The 17642-nt window shown below is 37.1% G+C and overlaps 1 protein-coding gene across 1 annotated transcript in view; it reads left to right on the top strand.

Moving 5' to 3' along the window:
• spop (speckle type BTB/POZ protein) overlaps positions 1–17642 on the top strand; it is a 108123-nt gene that overhangs the window by 60732 nt on the left and 29749 nt on the right. The window contains exon 6 of the mRNA XM_073833418.1: positions 14593–14720. Coding sequence (XP_073689519.1) covers positions 14593–14720 — 128 coding nt within the window. The remainder of the gene's footprint in view (positions 1–14592; positions 14721–17642) is intronic.

The raw sequence follows: 17642 nt of genomic DNA, 5'->3' as shown, positions 1-17642 counted from the left end.
ACAGACTGAAAAATAGGCAGTTCAGTGATAATCTTCCCCTCCATTTTTCTGTTAACTGCTGTGACTGATCATTGAGTCAGTTAGTTCACCCAAAAATGAAAAATAAAAAAATCAGTCTTTAATTATTCACTCTCATGTCATTCCAGACCTGTAAAACCTTCATTCATCTTCAGAACACAAATTAAAATATATTTGAGGAAATCCAAGAGCTTTCTGATCCTGCATGCCTCACAGCCCAGTTGAAGGCCCAGAAAGGTAGTAAGAACATCATATAAATAGTCCATGTGACAACAGTGGTTCAACTTTAATTGTTAAAAGATTGCGATCTCGTTATAAACCCTCTCACACTTCACAAACAGTCCTGTCAACTACGTATTATTTCTGTCTTACAGTCATTCATGTTATCACAGAAATACTGGGATCAAAGTTTATAGTTTAGATATAAACATTGACGTCTATGGTAGCGATCACAATAGAGCAAATCCACTTTTGAATGTAACTGGCGTTTCAAATAAAGTTTGTGACAGTTACATTGTTTGTGACTGTTAACAAATGTATTTGTCATTGAATCATTCATTTAAGATATTTGTTCAAAAACGCTGATTCATCCAGTAATGAAACAAGTGAAGTATTTTTGAGCGAGTCATTAAATCATTCATTCAAACCACTTTTTCATCATTTTAATCTAAGAAATCAGTGTACTAAATATATTTTAAATCATATATAATATATATTAAAATGCTTAATAATGCATTTAAATTATTTAAACACTTTTAAGTAGACTGCAGCAATAATATTTTGTCACACATTATTTTTAGTCTAGAATCATGGGAGAATCGTGATCTATATTTGAGACAAAATTGTGATTCTCAATTTATCCAAAATCATGCAGCTCTACGCAGAAAACAATTGTTATTTTAGTTTTTCTTTGCACACAAAAAATATTCTCGTAGCTTCATCAAATAAAGGTTAAACCACTGATGTCTCATGTACTATTTTAATGATGTCCTTACTACCTATCTGGGCCTTGAACGTGTCAGTTGCATAAGAAAGCTTTCGGATTTCATCCAAAATGTCTTAATTTGTGTTCTGAAGCTCTTACAGGTTTGGAACGACATGAGGGTGAGTAATTAATGACAGAATTTTCATTTTTGAGTGAACTGTCCCTTTAAACCCATAAACCGGATCAGTCTGATTCATGAACAAATCTTTTTTTCATTATCTTTTTTGTGAACTGAATCAATTGCCAAGGGCAGCTGGAGCAAATGTCAAGGTTTTAATGAAATCCTAATGTGTTCCTCACACAAAGCATGGAATATAGCACACAATATTTAAACCACATTTTGATACTTAAATGCTGTTTTTTTTTTCTTGTCATTTTAGAGCTTGATGGCTCTAGTCTTCATCCACTTCTATTATATTGAAAGAATGTCAAGGATTTTCACCTTTTGTGCTGGACAGAAGAAAGAATTAGTAAATGATGTAATTGTAATTCATGTAATTCACTAAAAACAATGTGATGTACAAACAAAAAGTGCACGTTAGCATTGAAAACAAATGTTCTTCAACGTCTACTTGTGAGATTTTTAGCCAAGGTAAAGTTAAGAATCGTCCTCACGGTTTTATACAAGCCTGTATTAGATGTTACACAAAAGGTGGCGAGCTCCGTGCGGCCTGGAGAGATGAAACTGAGGTGCGAGCAGCAGTCACACTCTCATCTTTTTGAAGAATCTCACATATGGGCAAAGGAACGGGAGCGAAAGAAAGCAAAAAGGCTGCCAGATTGTGGCAGCGAGATGAGATGAGAGGTTGAACAACCCTGTCTCTCATTTTCCAATTTTCTCATTTTCTGCACCTTAATGGGCGAGAAGGCGCTCCTTGTGTTTTGCCCCACACTCCCCCCTCTCCTCCATCTCTTTCCTCCACTCAACGTTCTCTCCATTTAGCTCCCCTCCGGAATTGGGGAAGGGGGTGGTGACGTGCTTGGGGCGTCCCCTGGGACGTGGGAGCCGCCGACAGCCACCGTACAGTGATGGGGAGAGTTTTTAAAGCGGGACGGAGGATGAAAATATGGCAGCAGAAATTGCTCTATCGGTTCTGGATCATTTAGAATCCAATTTAATCCTGGCCTCCTCCTGGGGGAGAGCGAGATGAACGAGAGAGAAGGGGGGGAAGCATAGGTGGAGAGAGAGAAATAAAAACAAAGTAAAGTGCTTTAATTAAGAGGGCTGTGAGAAGGCACTGGGACTCTGCAGCATGACTTGTGTTTATGGAGTCAGTCATGGGCATGACAGCGAACAAATAGAGGTGCAGAGGAACCTGGTCCCCTCTGAGGATCAGTGATCAGGTTTGACGGACAAATGAAACCAGCTTCAGGAGAGTAGTGTGTATGTAGTCTGTTAGATGTTGTGGTGAAACATACAGTATGTTGAGGGGCTTGTTTGTTGTGGAAAAAGATCACTCTCTATTTAAATCAAATTTCCAAACAGAATGTGATGGTGCTCCCAAGGAGGAAATCTAAGAAGTACCTCAAGTGCAGTCAGAGATGTTTCAAAACGCCAATCCCGAAATGTTCTCTTTATAGCTTAGAAGAAATAAAAGTAGTCCACTAAAGCAACTCCTTATCAGTTATTTTGAAGACAATAGACACTCTAGTAGTGATAAGCTCTCTGTGGTACCAGAATAAATGAATGAATCATTACCCTTTGAAGAGCATCATGCTGCTTACCAAATTGAAGCATTTATTTAGATGATCTAAATCTAAAGTACACATTTATGTAATGAGTAGACTGTGATATTAAGAATATATTTATATGAGCTCAGCAAAAAAAGTGTCCTCTCACATGAAAATCATTTCTTGAGTTTGTTCTTTTTTTTTTTTTTTTTTGCAATGTTTTTAAAGAAATTTCAAATTACTCTATAGTATGTATGCCTTCTGTGGAAGCCCGTTTCCACCACTAAATATAAAAAAAGGTAATTGCAACTTATCTCGCAATTCTGAGAAATGAAGACAAAATTGTAAGATATAAACTTGCAGTTCTGACTTTTTTTTTTATCATAATTGGATGATATATACTAGGGATGGGCATTTTAAGCAAAAATACTATTCGATAATCGCAGGGTATTATTCGATTATTATTCGAAAATCGCACCCCTCCCGTGTATGCACGCACATACATAAACAGAGAGAGGACACGAGACCATTCACGCTTTCAGTGTGTATGATAACAAACTGTTTAATTCATTTGAGAATCTGTCTTAACAAATCTGTCTTAACATAAGCCATTAAATGGTTTTAATGTATGATTGCTGAAATATTAATATAATAAATAAACATAAACGAATTATGCCACTTATTAACGTAACAGTCCATCGATTAGCATTCAGCTGCTCATAAGCCAAGACATTTCTGTTTTAAAAATGAGCATGAACATTCATAGCATAAAAAAAAAAATGCTGGGGATAGTTCGTTCCTTTGATTTTAAATGGCTTTAAATAGACCGTGAGCATTTTACTTTCGATTTAGCGTCAATTCGGTGTCAATTAATTGAATGGACATCAACAAAACAGTACGACAAAATTATTTAGTCTATATCAAACATAGAATTATTCATTTATTAACAAAAATAAAATAACTGTTACATAAGCAAACACGGTGGAACCAAATAAATAAACGAATGTTCTTCCAATGAGCTTCCAAAATCACCTTTTAGATAAACGGCAGCAGTCAAATTAGTTTTAAAACAGACACTTTTGCATTTCGTTTAAAAACTAAATCTTTTGCCAACATATTGCCTTTCTCACCTCACTCGACTTGCACTCCTCATGTGATGAAATCAGACTCCTGCCCCAGATGCGACTGTTAGACTGCATTGAGCAGCCGCGTTCAGTTCTCAAATGTAGGCTACTGTTTGTTTTCTAACTGAACTAAATGATTTTTATTACTAAAAATAAAATAATCAAAACGACGGCGGGGCTGGTGCCGTGGTGGGCAAGTGACAGCAGGAAGCATTTCAGAATCACTAAAACAACATTGCTGTGCAACAAGATGGTTAGTCAAGTTATCCCGTTCCGTCGTGCAAAATCACATGACTTTTTTAAAGCGCATTTATTCTGTTAAAGTTTTCTTATTGTAGTTTATGCACATTTTTTTCTTATCGGACAAAAAGTCTATCCTACTTATTTGTGCACATACGTTTTATGCGCATTTTTTCAATTCATGCGCATCTTCACGTTTCCATTCAGAGTTTTGTTTGAGATATTCCGGCCGCAGAGAACAGCCTTTGCATTGCAGTGTTTCAACTATGATAAACAAGCCTCGCACTGCAGAGTTTGCACTGCACTTCATTCTCATTCATTTTATTAGAATTAGAAATCTTGTTCTTCTGTTGTCCTTGACAGCTTTGAAGTGCGTTATTGGCGGCGCCACCCTCCCCCGCGCATCATCACCGAACACTTGGGGAAATTAATAATCGCACAACCTATTCGATATTCGGTAATTAAATCAACTAATCGAATATTCGAAAATCGTGACCCATCCCTAATATATACTTACAGTTGTGATTTATAAAGTCAAAAAAGTTGCAATTCTGAGATGAAAGTCAGAATTGAGAGAGAGAAACTTGCTATCAGAATTAAGAGATGCAAACTCACACTTGTTTATCATTCAATTCTTAGAAAAATAATTTAAAACTTGCAGTTCTAACTTTTTTAAACTGCATGTAAACTCACAGTTGTGAGTTATAAATTTTGTATTATGTTATATAAACTCACAAGGAAAAAAAACTCAAACTCTTTCTGAGAAAGTCAGAATTAAGAGATAAACTTGCAGTTGCGAAAGCAAAGTCTTAATTGTGAGTTTTTATCTATTATAGTTTATATCCCACTGTTCTGACTTTATAACTCGCAATTGTGAGTTCTGAGGTTTTTAAGTAATGATTGACGAACTCGCGAGGAAAAAAAAAAACTAAAAAACTAAAAGTAAAAGTTGCAAGTTTATAGTTTATAACCCACTATCCTGGGTTTGTCATGCAGTTCTGAGGGGAAAAAAAGACATTGCAAGCTATGTCGTAATTCTGAGAAAAAAGTCAGAATTGCAAGATGCATCTCACAATAGTGATAAAGTCTGAGTTGTAAGTTTTAATCTATTATAGTTTATATCCCACTGTTCTGACTTTATAACTCGCAACTGTGTGTTCTGACGTTTTTTTAAGTATTAATTGACGAACTCGCAGTTCCGAGGAAAAAAAAAAAACTACAGTTGCAATTCTGTAAAAAAAAAAGGATAATTGTGAAAAAAGTCAGAATTGATAGAAATAAACTTGTATTTGTAAAAAAAAATTGTGAGTTATCTATCACTTCACTTCATACTTTATTTGTAAAGCACATTTTAAAACAGCTAAAAGGTTGACCAAAATGCTGTATGTAAAAATTTCAACAAAAAAAGTAAAGTAAAAGTAATTGCTAATAAAATTTAGTTTATTAAACTTTATATAAACCCCACTATTCTGACTTTATAACTCACAGTTGTGTTTATATCTCGCAATTCTGACTTCATTTCTTAGAGTTGCAAGTTTATTATTAAAGGTTGGAATTGCGAAGATGTAAATTTACAATTGCAAGAAAAAAGTCAGAATTGTGAGATATAAGCTTGCAGTTACCTTAAGTGGTGGAAACGGGCTTTCATAGCCTTCAGATCATGTCACAGTCATGAACATCTCTTATGTGCTATTTCTAATCAGAAGTACCCTACTTTTAAAAGGCAAACATAATTTAATAAAATATTAGTTATTTCATTACATATGACCTAACAATAAACTTATTTATACTTTTGATAGTAGTCAATTCAACATTCTTGAAATATTAACTAATGTTGATTTTTACATTTAACCTGAAATATTAAAAGTGGACTATATGTGCTGAAATTTAGATAAACCCTGATTAATAAATGCTGTTTAAAAAAAGTTTTTGTTCATTGTTAAAGTGAACTATTGCTTTGTTGAATATGTATTAAACCTTGTGTTACTAAACTATATTTTGGACTTTTTTTGAGAATTTGTTCATACAGATGCATTATTCTCTTTTCAGATCTCTCTCTTTTTTCCACAGTCCTATGGAATTTGTGATCTTGTAGGACAGAGGGTCAGGCTAATAGAGAAATGAAAGATTTGCACAGTTGTAGACTGGATGGATGTTGGGCAGTGTATAAACTACTCAGTTGACGATCTTTTCACTGCGTGCTGTGTGTAGTTATTCAGATGAGACTGCTTGCTGGCAGATATTGATTCTGAAAGTGCTTTATTGGCTATTGACCGTTTGATGAATATTTACACAACAGAGCTTTACTGCTGTTGCTCTCAGCCCCGTGTGGCCCGTAGCTGTTAATACTCCCATAGATCAACATTTATAACACTGACGCTTTCACTGTAAAACCGCAGAAAGATGAGGATTTAAATTCTTTTTTGGTCCCTCAACCACAGTTGTTGGTGAATACCTAGTTTTATCAATAATTCTTATTCAAACACATGTGAAATAAAGATCTAGATGGACCTAAATAATATATTCACATTTGACTTTTTTGGTTCACTTTAGTTTTGAATTCATTTTCTATTTGACAATTTTTTTTTTTTCAATCTTTTTCAACAAGTGCAGAAGGTAAAGGTAGGATGCGCAAGCCAAACATGCATAATGATAGCTTTTCTTTTGTTTTACATAATATTCAAGTTCATATCGTTGCTTCTAAGCAACAGCGTTTCCTGTTAAAAAGTCAATTTGAGATGGCGTACAAGTCACCAGTCACATCTGTGCTAAGAGTATTTGCATTCAGCTGGTGGCAGGTGTTAATTTCATAACCTGCTATTAAACGGTGTCTGTTTTTGTTGCTCTCATATATAGTATTTAGTTTAACAATACTTTGCAGTGTTCTCACGTAGCTGGATGTTTGGCTAACAACATTGTGTGGTCCACATTACAGGTTATTCTAGCCAAGATACCAGACGAATTTACAGACCCAATCGAGACAAGCCGATCAGAGCTGACGGTTTATCATATCAGGCAGTTAAAGGTGTTTTGCTCTCTGTATGTTTGTATAGGAGTGTCAAGGTTAGAGGAATTATTGGATAGTGTTTACACTAGTGGATTGTGTTGATGCTGTTGTGAGAATGTCCGTTTACTCGCATCATGTTTCTGACATTGTGCTATTAATGGCAGAGTGTAAGTCGAGGATGTTTTTGTTGTTGAGAAAAATGTGACAGATCTCACTATGTTTTTCTTTTTTGTGTTGTGTAGCCAGACTTTTAACTATTCTCGTAAAATCTATCCACTTTACAGCTTATTCTGTCCAAGAACTGCCCATATAGACGTCTAACTAAAAGACCATCTGCTAAAAGATATCATTTGCTTGCTACTAAGTGGCTCCAGCGCAATTCTTGGAAATCTTTCAAAGACTAGATGCCATGGTCCTCGCAAACATTGGCAAATCCAACGAGGAAATAATCTTCAGCGGAAAAACCTGTGTATCCTGACACCTGAAAATTGTGCATGTCGAAGCCAACCGGCTATTTCAGACAAATCTTGCGTTTTTGTGTGTGTGCGCAGTGCACATAAGGTCATCTGTGGGCGGTCAATGGGTATTTTGTCCGAGGCTGAGACTACTTGACGCCCTCAATGTCTTTCTCAAGGAGTTCGAAATTGCGGTGTACCGGATTAAAATGGTTTGCTGTTGAACTCTGGTCAATTGATGCGTGCCCACTGGAATTCATCTGGTTTTGCTCACTTAGAGATGTGTTTTAAAGTATGGGCAAACAGAACTTGGCCTTTCGACCTCGCTGGCTTTCTCTGTGTGTGTATGCTTAGTGCATTTGCGATCGGAGCAACCTTTTTCTCTTTCTCTCCGTGTGCCAGGACATTAGGCACTGTGCCCCAAAGCCCAGTGCAGGGGCCTGAATATGTATTACCGCTGACTGCTCTTTCTATCTCAATGCTTTAACTCTCTCTTCTCCCTCTATATATGCATAATCCATCTGTCAGACTTTTTTATTGGAGCTGTATTCTGTCAGATGTCCTAAAACACTCCTCCTCCTTTCTGCTTGTGTATTCGTGTCCACAGAGGCCTGACCCTGGTTGGATGCCAACAGGAACTTGCCCTGCCCTACTGCAATTGGTTAGTTGCTAGACGTCCTCAATGAGAGCACAAATTTAGCCACTGCCCTGATCTGACCCCAGACCTCCACGAGAGACCAATCAGTGTGTCTGTCACTTTCTTTCCATCTTCCATTATGTGCATCTGTGGTCAAGGGTTACGCTTAACCATGTGAAATGGTATCGCTTTTGGCCTTTTTTTGTCATATGACTAGCAAAGTTGCTTTCACCTTTAGTGTGTGTGTATGTGTATTTTGTAGGGATTGAAAAATTCTGTTTTGAAATCCTGCTTCTCCCATTTAATAGGTGAGTAACTTGATTTACTGAGGGGTTCTTGATTCTGGGAGGGTTAATTACCCACCAGTCCATCAGTATCTTCTCCAAAGCAGCTGAATCAAACCATGCCATCTGTGAACACTCCTGTCTGTCCAATTCGAGACATCACAACTTATGAGCAATACAGGCAGTCCTGGAAGCAATACTTCAGCAGAGGCATAACTTAAACCGATAAATTGGATGATGCTTGACCATTTTGAGATGTGTCATATATGTGTGTCTCATTAAATTGTATCCTCTTGTTTTCTTGCTTTATAAATCTATATATAAGATGTGTTCGTTTATCACTAAACTAAAAGGCAACATTAATCATTTGTTTTACTTTTTAGTTTAACAAAAGTAAAGTGATGCTTGGCCACAAAGTTAGTTAGGTAATTAATTAAGCTAGATTTTATTATTTATTATATAATGCCGAATGTTACGGAATATGCCACCTTTTGAATGAATATATCAAAAGTAGGTAGGTACACTTAAATCATAACTAGTGCCTGTGAATATTAAGCGGCAAAAATACAATTTAAATGTCAATCTTGCATGTTCTGCATGTCTCTGTGTAAATGAATCGAACAGACCTGCGGTTTTGTTTACTACACACATACTGAAGAGTTTATGATGCTTGCTGTGTTTTCAGCCTCTGTTGCCTCAATATACAAGTAAATGAACACATGAACATAATCTCTACAACTGCTCTGAGAGTCCCTTAATGAGTATTTTACAAGTTATATCGTATACAAACAGATCTCAAAGGTCTTTACAGTAGTGTTAATTTCGTCAGACGAGACGAGACGAAATATGTTCGTCAACGACCTTTTTTTTTTCATGACTAAGACGAGACGATGACAAGACTGCACCACTGTCCAAAAACGCTGACTAAGACTAAATTAACATGCATTATTGTTGACGAAAAAAGACGAGACGAAAATGTTTTGCATAAAATAAAAACTAAGATAAAATCTCTCTTCATTTTCGTCAACAATCGTCTCTGCTTTTTCATCAGCTGTTACGGCTTTAAAATATTCAAACTGCGCTTTGGCGCGCTGGCTGGCGCTGAGCCAGAGACGGACGAGCTCTGCGTTTGTCATATAATCACAACTATGCAGTGTTTTTAAATACATAACGCTTATTTTAGGTTTCAGACATTTAAATACACATGAGTACTAGTAAAAGGAGACATTTAGAGTTTGTAAAATACACACATAGGTCTATGGAAGCAGCAAATAACAATCTATTCAAATATAATTTGCCGATGTGTTTTATTCATATGACATACACATAGGCTTAGTAACTAAAAAGTTCTCTCTATTCCTCTTCTAGTTCACCAGCCACTTACTTGCATGTATTTCGGGAGAAACGGATGAATGAATGTGCTGTAAATACAGCTGACAGGACTCTGAACAGCAGCGCGAACAAACATGGCGGCGCCCATCTCACGTTACAGATTACGATCCAGATCATTTATATAGGGTTTTAAACGACGAAACATGCTAATTCACACACATTTGTGAATCGGAATATTAGATAGTTCATGGCATGGTAAGCAAGTGTGTAAGTATTCTGGATAAAAAAGGCAAAAAACGAAATAAAAGCGATCTATCTGTCATACAGTGTTATTGTGACTGTGTTGTGTCACGTGACAAGCTTGATACGTCGCCATGGAAACAATAAGGACGAACGTTATAAAATAACGGTCGCTTAAAAAAAAATCACTCTCAGGGGTCCGCTAGAATATTTTAAACTCACCACTGAAAGGGTTAATCATTTGTGAATGTGTCTCCTAAATCAGAAATTGAAAACCAGACACGTTTAACATTTGCATTCAACAAAAATCATTCAACAAGTGTATTTTGTCAGGTAATTATGACCTTTAACCAATGTTTGAGATATGTGAAACACTTTTTTACTGAAATGTGTATCAGTAATAATCTCAGTAATAATGTGTTATTTTAAAAAAAAGACTAAAATTTTTTGACTAAACCTAGACTAAAATATATTGAGTTCTTTTTTGACTAAAACTAGACTAAAATTAAAAGACTTTTAGTCGACTAAAACTTGACTAAGATACCTTGAGTTTTCTTTTGACTAAAACTAGACTAAAATGACGAGACTTTTAGTCGACTAAAACTTGACTAACAAAAAATGATATGTGAATGACTAAATATGACTAAAACTAACAAGGACATTTGGCACAAGACTAAGACTAAGACTAAATTAAAAATAGGTGACGAAATTAACACTACTTTACAGCAACCTTTCAAAATAAAAGTTTGGTTTAACTTGAAGAAATTGTTACAGAAATATATTAATTATAGTAATAATAGTCAAGTCAAGTCACCTTTATTTATATAGCGCTTTTAACAATACAGATTGTGTCAAAGCAACTGCACAGTATTTAAACAGCACAATAGTGTGTAAGTAACGCATTATTGTAAATAATTTTCAGTTAAAGGCAGTCAATGAATTCAGTGATATCATCATCCAGTTTAGTTCAAATAGTAAACGATATCGCTGGAAAGTGTCCCCAACTAAGTAAGCCAGAGGTGACAGCGGCAAGGAACCAAAACTCCACAGGTGACAGAAATGGAGAAAAAAACCTTGGGAGAAACCAGGCTCAGTCGGGGGACCAGTTCTCCCCTGGCCAGACGAAACCAGCAGTTTGTACCAATGTTCAAGTGTAGAGAACTCGTCAGGATCCTGTGGTGTGGCACCGATGGCCGTCTAGGTTGGCGAGGTCTTCATTGATGATCCGTCTCTGGAGCTCATCTGGTTGACATTCAGGGATATAGAAGTCATCTCCAGGTGGTGATCCATGATCTAAGCTGGATACGGACTGGATCCGGGGGACTGCAGTGACCATCTGATCTGGATACAGGCTGGATCTGGTGGCTACGGTGACCTCGGAATAAGAATGAAACAGACTAATATTAGCGTAGATGCCATTCTTTTTACGGTGCAACGAGTGCAACGATGCAACGAGTTCTTTCTTAGTCATGTAGACAATAAATGCAGGCATGATCAAAGTAGGCTACTCTTTCAATATTCAAGCATGATACAGAGCTATAGACACTACACAACTTATTATAGCCCACATACTAATAACAGCCTAGATATTTTATGTAGCCTAATTTGCACGCATTGAGGAGTCGCTCTCTAAACGTAGGGTATTAAAATTGCTTTTCAATGCTCGTGCGCGTTTTACTTTTGGTTTCGTTTTAACGATCGTGCAAAAACTCTCGACGGCGTGGAGCGTGCATTCTACAATACAAGAGATTACTTCAACAAAACCATTTGAAAGTGGGAGGACACCAACGGGATTTTGAAAAGTGTGTCCCGAGTGGAAAATACGCCCCTGCGTGAGTGGAACTCTGCCGCTGAGTTATCATTTGATGTGAATGTATGCCGCGTTGTACAGTATGAGACTGAGGCGGCAGAATTGTATCTGACAGAATGTAACGTTACGCTGTAGCACGAAATATAGTGATTTCTTCAAAAGCAGATTGTGGAGACTTTTTAATTGTCCACAGTCAAAAGAGAGAACGGCACAAATGCTCCCAAATATAATTTGAGGTCGCGCAGTTAAAATTTTGGGAGCATACGCGACCAAAACGGTCGCAATTTCGAGCCCTGGCACTGATAGCCTCGTGGTTAGTGTGCTAATATATCCTGCAACTGTGCTTGTAGCGACTCGAGTTCAATTCCCCTCTTGTTCGATCATTAAAACCTTTTTCAAAAAATTCATAAAACCATTACAATGAAATCTAGAAAAGTAATGAAAAAAAAATTCTTGCTTTTCAAGACATGCTTTTTGATTAATAAAATTTGGTTTACCCATTAAAACAAAGTACAGAAAAATTTAAAACGGAATTCAGAAAAATGTAAAAAGCGGAATTTGAAAAAAATTCAAACGAAATTTGGGAAAAAATAGAACAGATTTCATCAGGCCCTACAATTAAGCACATTTCCCAACTGCTCTCATCCCCCAATTCTCATTATTGTAAAAAGTATAAATGTAAAAAGTGTTAATACATCTAAAATACATAAAAAAATATCGAATATAGAACCTGTTCTCATGATCAAAAAAAATAACAAACCTGTGGGAATGCTGATTTTGACTATTTTGGCGATGAGCCGAGTGAACAGGCAAATTCACTGACATTAGATGGTGCTTAATGAGAAATGGCAATAACCCGGTACACAAGGTGGGATTCCTCTCTATAATAACTCCCTATCATCAAGATTTTTGTAGTCGCTGTCACATTTGTCATAAAGCTCTTCGTGTTCAGACACCAATGAGACCAGTAGCTCTACATTCATCTTGCCTCAATGCATCATCTTCGTCTACTTACTTCCTCTTCGTCTTTAGGTATCAGTGTGCGCTTGAGCGCCACCAAGTCATGTTTACTGTTTGCTCCAGGCACGTGAACAAAAGTGCCAATCTCATTGGTTGGCCAGTTTTTAACGCGGTGCGTCAAACGCGTCGGTGTGCACACTCACATTGGCGCCCTTTCTTTAGTCACGAGGCATTAAAAACACATGTGATAATCGTCCCAGTGTGCACAAGCCTTAATTCCGTGCCAACTGAGCTACCGAGCAAGCTTGTTACATCTGGAAAGTAAAACATATGGAGCTGTAATCATAACTGTGCACGAAAATGATTACAAGTGCTCTAGTGTTTATTTCTGTCAGAAACTGCTGTGATATGTACTTATTGGTACGTATTCCACATCTTGCGTTTTTATCATGAGATCAATAAGCGAATGTAGTCATCATAATAATTTGCATTATATTGGCCTTTCTGCTTTTGGATACTAGCAGCAAGTCTTGAAAAGTTGACTTCAGTTCTGATTTGAAGGGAGACAAGGGTCTTCCTGAGGCATGTCTTTGGTTGCCCTTCCATTGCTCCCCCATTGCGTAGATCTGTATGACTGTCACAGTTGAGCTGTGAACACACAGCCATTTCACACCAAGTTAAAACACCTGCACATGCACAAACAAACAGCAGCAGATTAACCGGCAATGACTTGAGCCCCAGCTGCGCTCGACCGACAGAGAAAAGAGGAAAGATGCTTCACTAGAACAAGTGTAACGTTTAGGAAGAGAGGATGTCACACTTGATAGAGTGTGCTTGTCACACATACCCACAATGCAACAAAAGCACAAAGGAATCTATTCATCTCTCCTTTTTTCGCTCTTCCCCACTTCCTGTGTCATGCATTTCTCTTCTCTCCCCTTCGGTGTATGAAAGTAGTGACTAAGGAGAAATCCTCCAGCAGGATTTTGTCAGTACATCTTGATTCAGCATCGCTTTCATGTATTCTTGTTCTTCATTCTTCTCTCGTTCCTTCTTTTCTTTCTTGTTTTTTTTTTTCTTTTTGATCTTGTTCATTCACCATCTTGTCTTGTTCTTTGTCCTCTTGTAGATTCTTCCCTCCCTCTTATTCTTGTTCCTATTTGGTCCTTATTGTATCCCTTCTTTTTATTCATATGTCTTTCATATTTCATATCAGATTGTTTTTATCATTTAATTTCACATTTCTGTTATAATAAAATTGATGTTGCTACATTTTCATTGTAGAAAGCTTATTGCAATGAGGGAATCTTTTTTTTTTTTTTTTTTTTTTTTTAAATACCTTCCAGTATGGATTATGTAAAACTGAGATGTACCTGATCCTGCTGGTCAGCTAAAACATCTGCAGTCAAGATGGAGTGAAGATTTGGACATACTAGCTATGAAAAATATAATCACATTGATGGAGGTTTAAGGTGCTTTCAGAGAAACCGCAGGAGACTGAAAAATCACAGAATAATCAGACCGGTTATAATGCAGAAATTAATGGAGAGCAAGATTATAGACCTTGCCAGATAGGCAGAAAAGCCTCTTAAAGAGTATTTGGATTCAGATTAGTCTGAGATATGTGTGAGATTTCTTGCATAGATTATGTTTTCGCCTCACTCTAATACTTGACTGAATTAGTGCTTGTTTTTGGGTAGAGGTGAAAGTTATTTCAGTGGGATTTTGTTAACAGGTCATGTCATTAGAGAGACCTGGAGCAAGGCCCGTGTTTGGTGTCCACCTAATCAATTTTGTGACAATATGCTTTGTTTTTTATTTTTGTGCAGAGAGCCAGCGGGCTTATCGCTTCGTACAAGGAAAAGACTGGGGGTTCAAGAAGTTCATAAGGCGAGACTTCCTCCTGGATGAAGCCAACGGCCTGCTGCCTGATGACAAATTGACACTCTTCTGTGAGGTAAGTGATGCATGACCAATCATATGCTGCACTTCCTTTCGTAGGTTTAAGATTTAGTACTTTTCAAAAGGTTTTTGAAAGTTCTAAAGTCTCTTATGATCAGGAAGGTTGCATTTATTTGATCTGTTGCATTGTGAAATATTAGTATAAATGTTAAATAACTGTTTTCCATTTTAATCTATATCAAAATATTTTATTCCGTTGATGGAAATCTTAATTTTAAGCAGCTATTACCTTAGTCTTTAGTAGGGCTGCCCTCTAATAGTCGACTAACTAGTAGTTGACAAGAAGAGACCTGGGCAATCAAAATTTTATTAGTCGCAGAAAAAAAAAATTCCACATAAAGTGGTGATAGGATACAATATGTAATTAGTAGCAACTTTGCAGGGCCGCTCAATCTAATGTTAACCTGTAAAAGTGTCTGTGTGGTGTGTGGAAGCTTAATAGTAGCATGCTTACTGCATGACAGATGCAGGCGCCAATGTGGTCACTTGCTCTTAAAATACTCTGCCTTTTTTGGTCATACAGATGAGAGTAATACATCTTTCGAATCTGTAAAGACTGTACTGTGCAAATACAATTTGCAATTCCGTTTGAATAATGTCCGGAATATCATTCCATACATGTCACATGACCTGCGGTGTGCTTGCGGCATTCTGAAAAGTTGAGATTGTTTTTATCTCGATGCGGCGCAGACGCGCCTGGAAAAGCGAGCGCGTTGCACCACTACCGTGTCGCACGCGACCGCGTCGCTTCCATTATGAGCGCGTCTACATTTGAAATAACGGACTTGAGCGCGCAAAATACGCTACATGTGAACAGCCCCTTATACGACGCTGGCGCATTCTCCAACTCCGGGCAGCCTTCCTTATCTCTCCCACTTGTCATTTCCACACATGACGTAACCTGCAGCACTCCACTTTTACTGTCTGTATGTCCACACACTAGGGCTGTGCAATATGGACAAAATAATCATATTGCGATTTTCTGAACGAATATTGCGATTGCGATTTTATTTGCGATTTTTGTTTTTTTGCTTTTTCAAACAAGCTACATACATACATTCTAAATGTATTCAGTGCACAAGAAGTGCATAACAAAACATTTCAGCATGAAATAACAGTATTAAAGGTTGTATCAGCGATTTCTAGGCTGAAAAACAAAGTGTCAATTTCAGCTGACCTTTCATCACGATCCGCTCGCTGCCTGACCCATAAATTGTCTGTGAAAAAAACGCGTCTCTCTGGTCAGCCTAGGGTCCGAGATATGCCAAAAAAACAATCGGCACTACCAACCTTTCCACAGATAAACAAACAGTGTTCCAACCAATCAGCGTCAGGGGTTTGGTGTTGTGGACTTTCGCTCCGCCTCCCTCACATCCCTGCACCAGTAGGAAAGTCCACAACACCAAACCCCTGACGCTGATTGGTTGGAACAATGTTTGTTTATGTGTGGAAAGGTTGGTAGTGCCGATTGTTTTTTTGGCATATCTCGGACCCTAGGCTGACCAGAGAGACGCGTTTTTTTCACAGACAATTTATGGGGCAGGCAGCGAGCGGATCGTGAAGAAAGGTCAGCTGAAATTGACACTTTATGTTTTAGGCTAGAAATCGCTGATACAACCTTTAAGTTTAATAAAAAAAAAACTGTAGTAAAACTGTAGTAAAATAAGTCCAAAACTCTCTATTTTAACATTTTGAGGGTTCTAAAATCTTTTTTTTTTTTTTTTTTTTTTTTAGAAATTCTTGTTTTAATTTTTCTGATAATGAAAAAGCATAAACATTTATTTATTTTTAATCAAATGAAAAATAAACCCTTTTAATTTTTATCAAACAAACAGAAATTTACTGTTAAAATCAATGCGTGGAAGAAAAAATATATTCAGTTTAAAACGTTTAAATAATAATTGTTAATCAATAAATGGTTAATCTTGTTGTAATATTTTTTTATATCATATATATTGTTTTATGTAAATTATTTAAATAGGAATATATAAACACCTACATTATACTGTACAAAAGTAATACAGGACTAATATTGATCTGTTACATGTTAAACCGTACTTTTATTTTGACAGGTTGCAGTGAAGTTTCTGTGTGTATATGATGCTAGTTTTCTCAAATGAAACTGTAAAAGTGAAACTCACAGCAGCGATTTGGCGATTGAGTTTATCTGTTCATGTGAGATGCAAAGGCCAAAAATTAGCGGGAGCGTCACGTGTGCTTCAGTCTGCATGTAGTAAAGAAATAAAACGCGTCTCCACCATTCATACATATAGAAGCAAACGGAACATGCAGGATTCATTTTAAAACGGTCTTTTTGCATTTCAGTTTTCACAGACACTAGTCCATATCGCGATTTGAATTAAGTGACAGACCAACTTTTGATTTATTAATCCAAAAATCGACGAATTACGTGGCATTCCGCGCTATAGTAGATTTTTTTATGAATGGAGTCCGCGATCCAGTCCGTGTTTTCTTGGAGGAGACATTGTAATCACGCGACCATGAAGAGACAGAAATGACATGCCTTAGTGTAAATAAGATAAATAACAAAAGGCAATTTAGTATGTTTAATAAAAGAACTATGTATAGACCTGTTCTATAGGAAAGATAACCTTAAATGACTTCTTTTGTGATGTGGCGCTATATCGAAAATAAAATGAACTTGACGTTCAAGGGGGGCGGGAGTGCCGTTGGGTGGATGGATAAAATCGCAGCCTTGTGCGGTTTAGAAATCGCATGTGCTTAAATCGCGATTTTTTTGCGATTGCGATTAATTGCACAGCCCTACCACACACACACCTCATATTTTGCGCAAAAAGGACACTCACTGCGTGCACGAGGCTACATTGCGCATGCGTGAACCGTGTGATGCACACACGCTCCGAACCGAGACAAGCGAACCGGAACGGTTCGGATG

This window comes from Garra rufa, chromosome 1 (assembly GCF_049309525.1).
Source record: "Garra rufa chromosome 1, GarRuf1.0, whole genome shotgun sequence".
NCBI lineage: Eukaryota > Metazoa > Chordata > Actinopteri > Cypriniformes > Cyprinidae > Garra > Garra rufa.
This window is presented reverse-complemented; position numbering and strand designations above follow the sequence as displayed.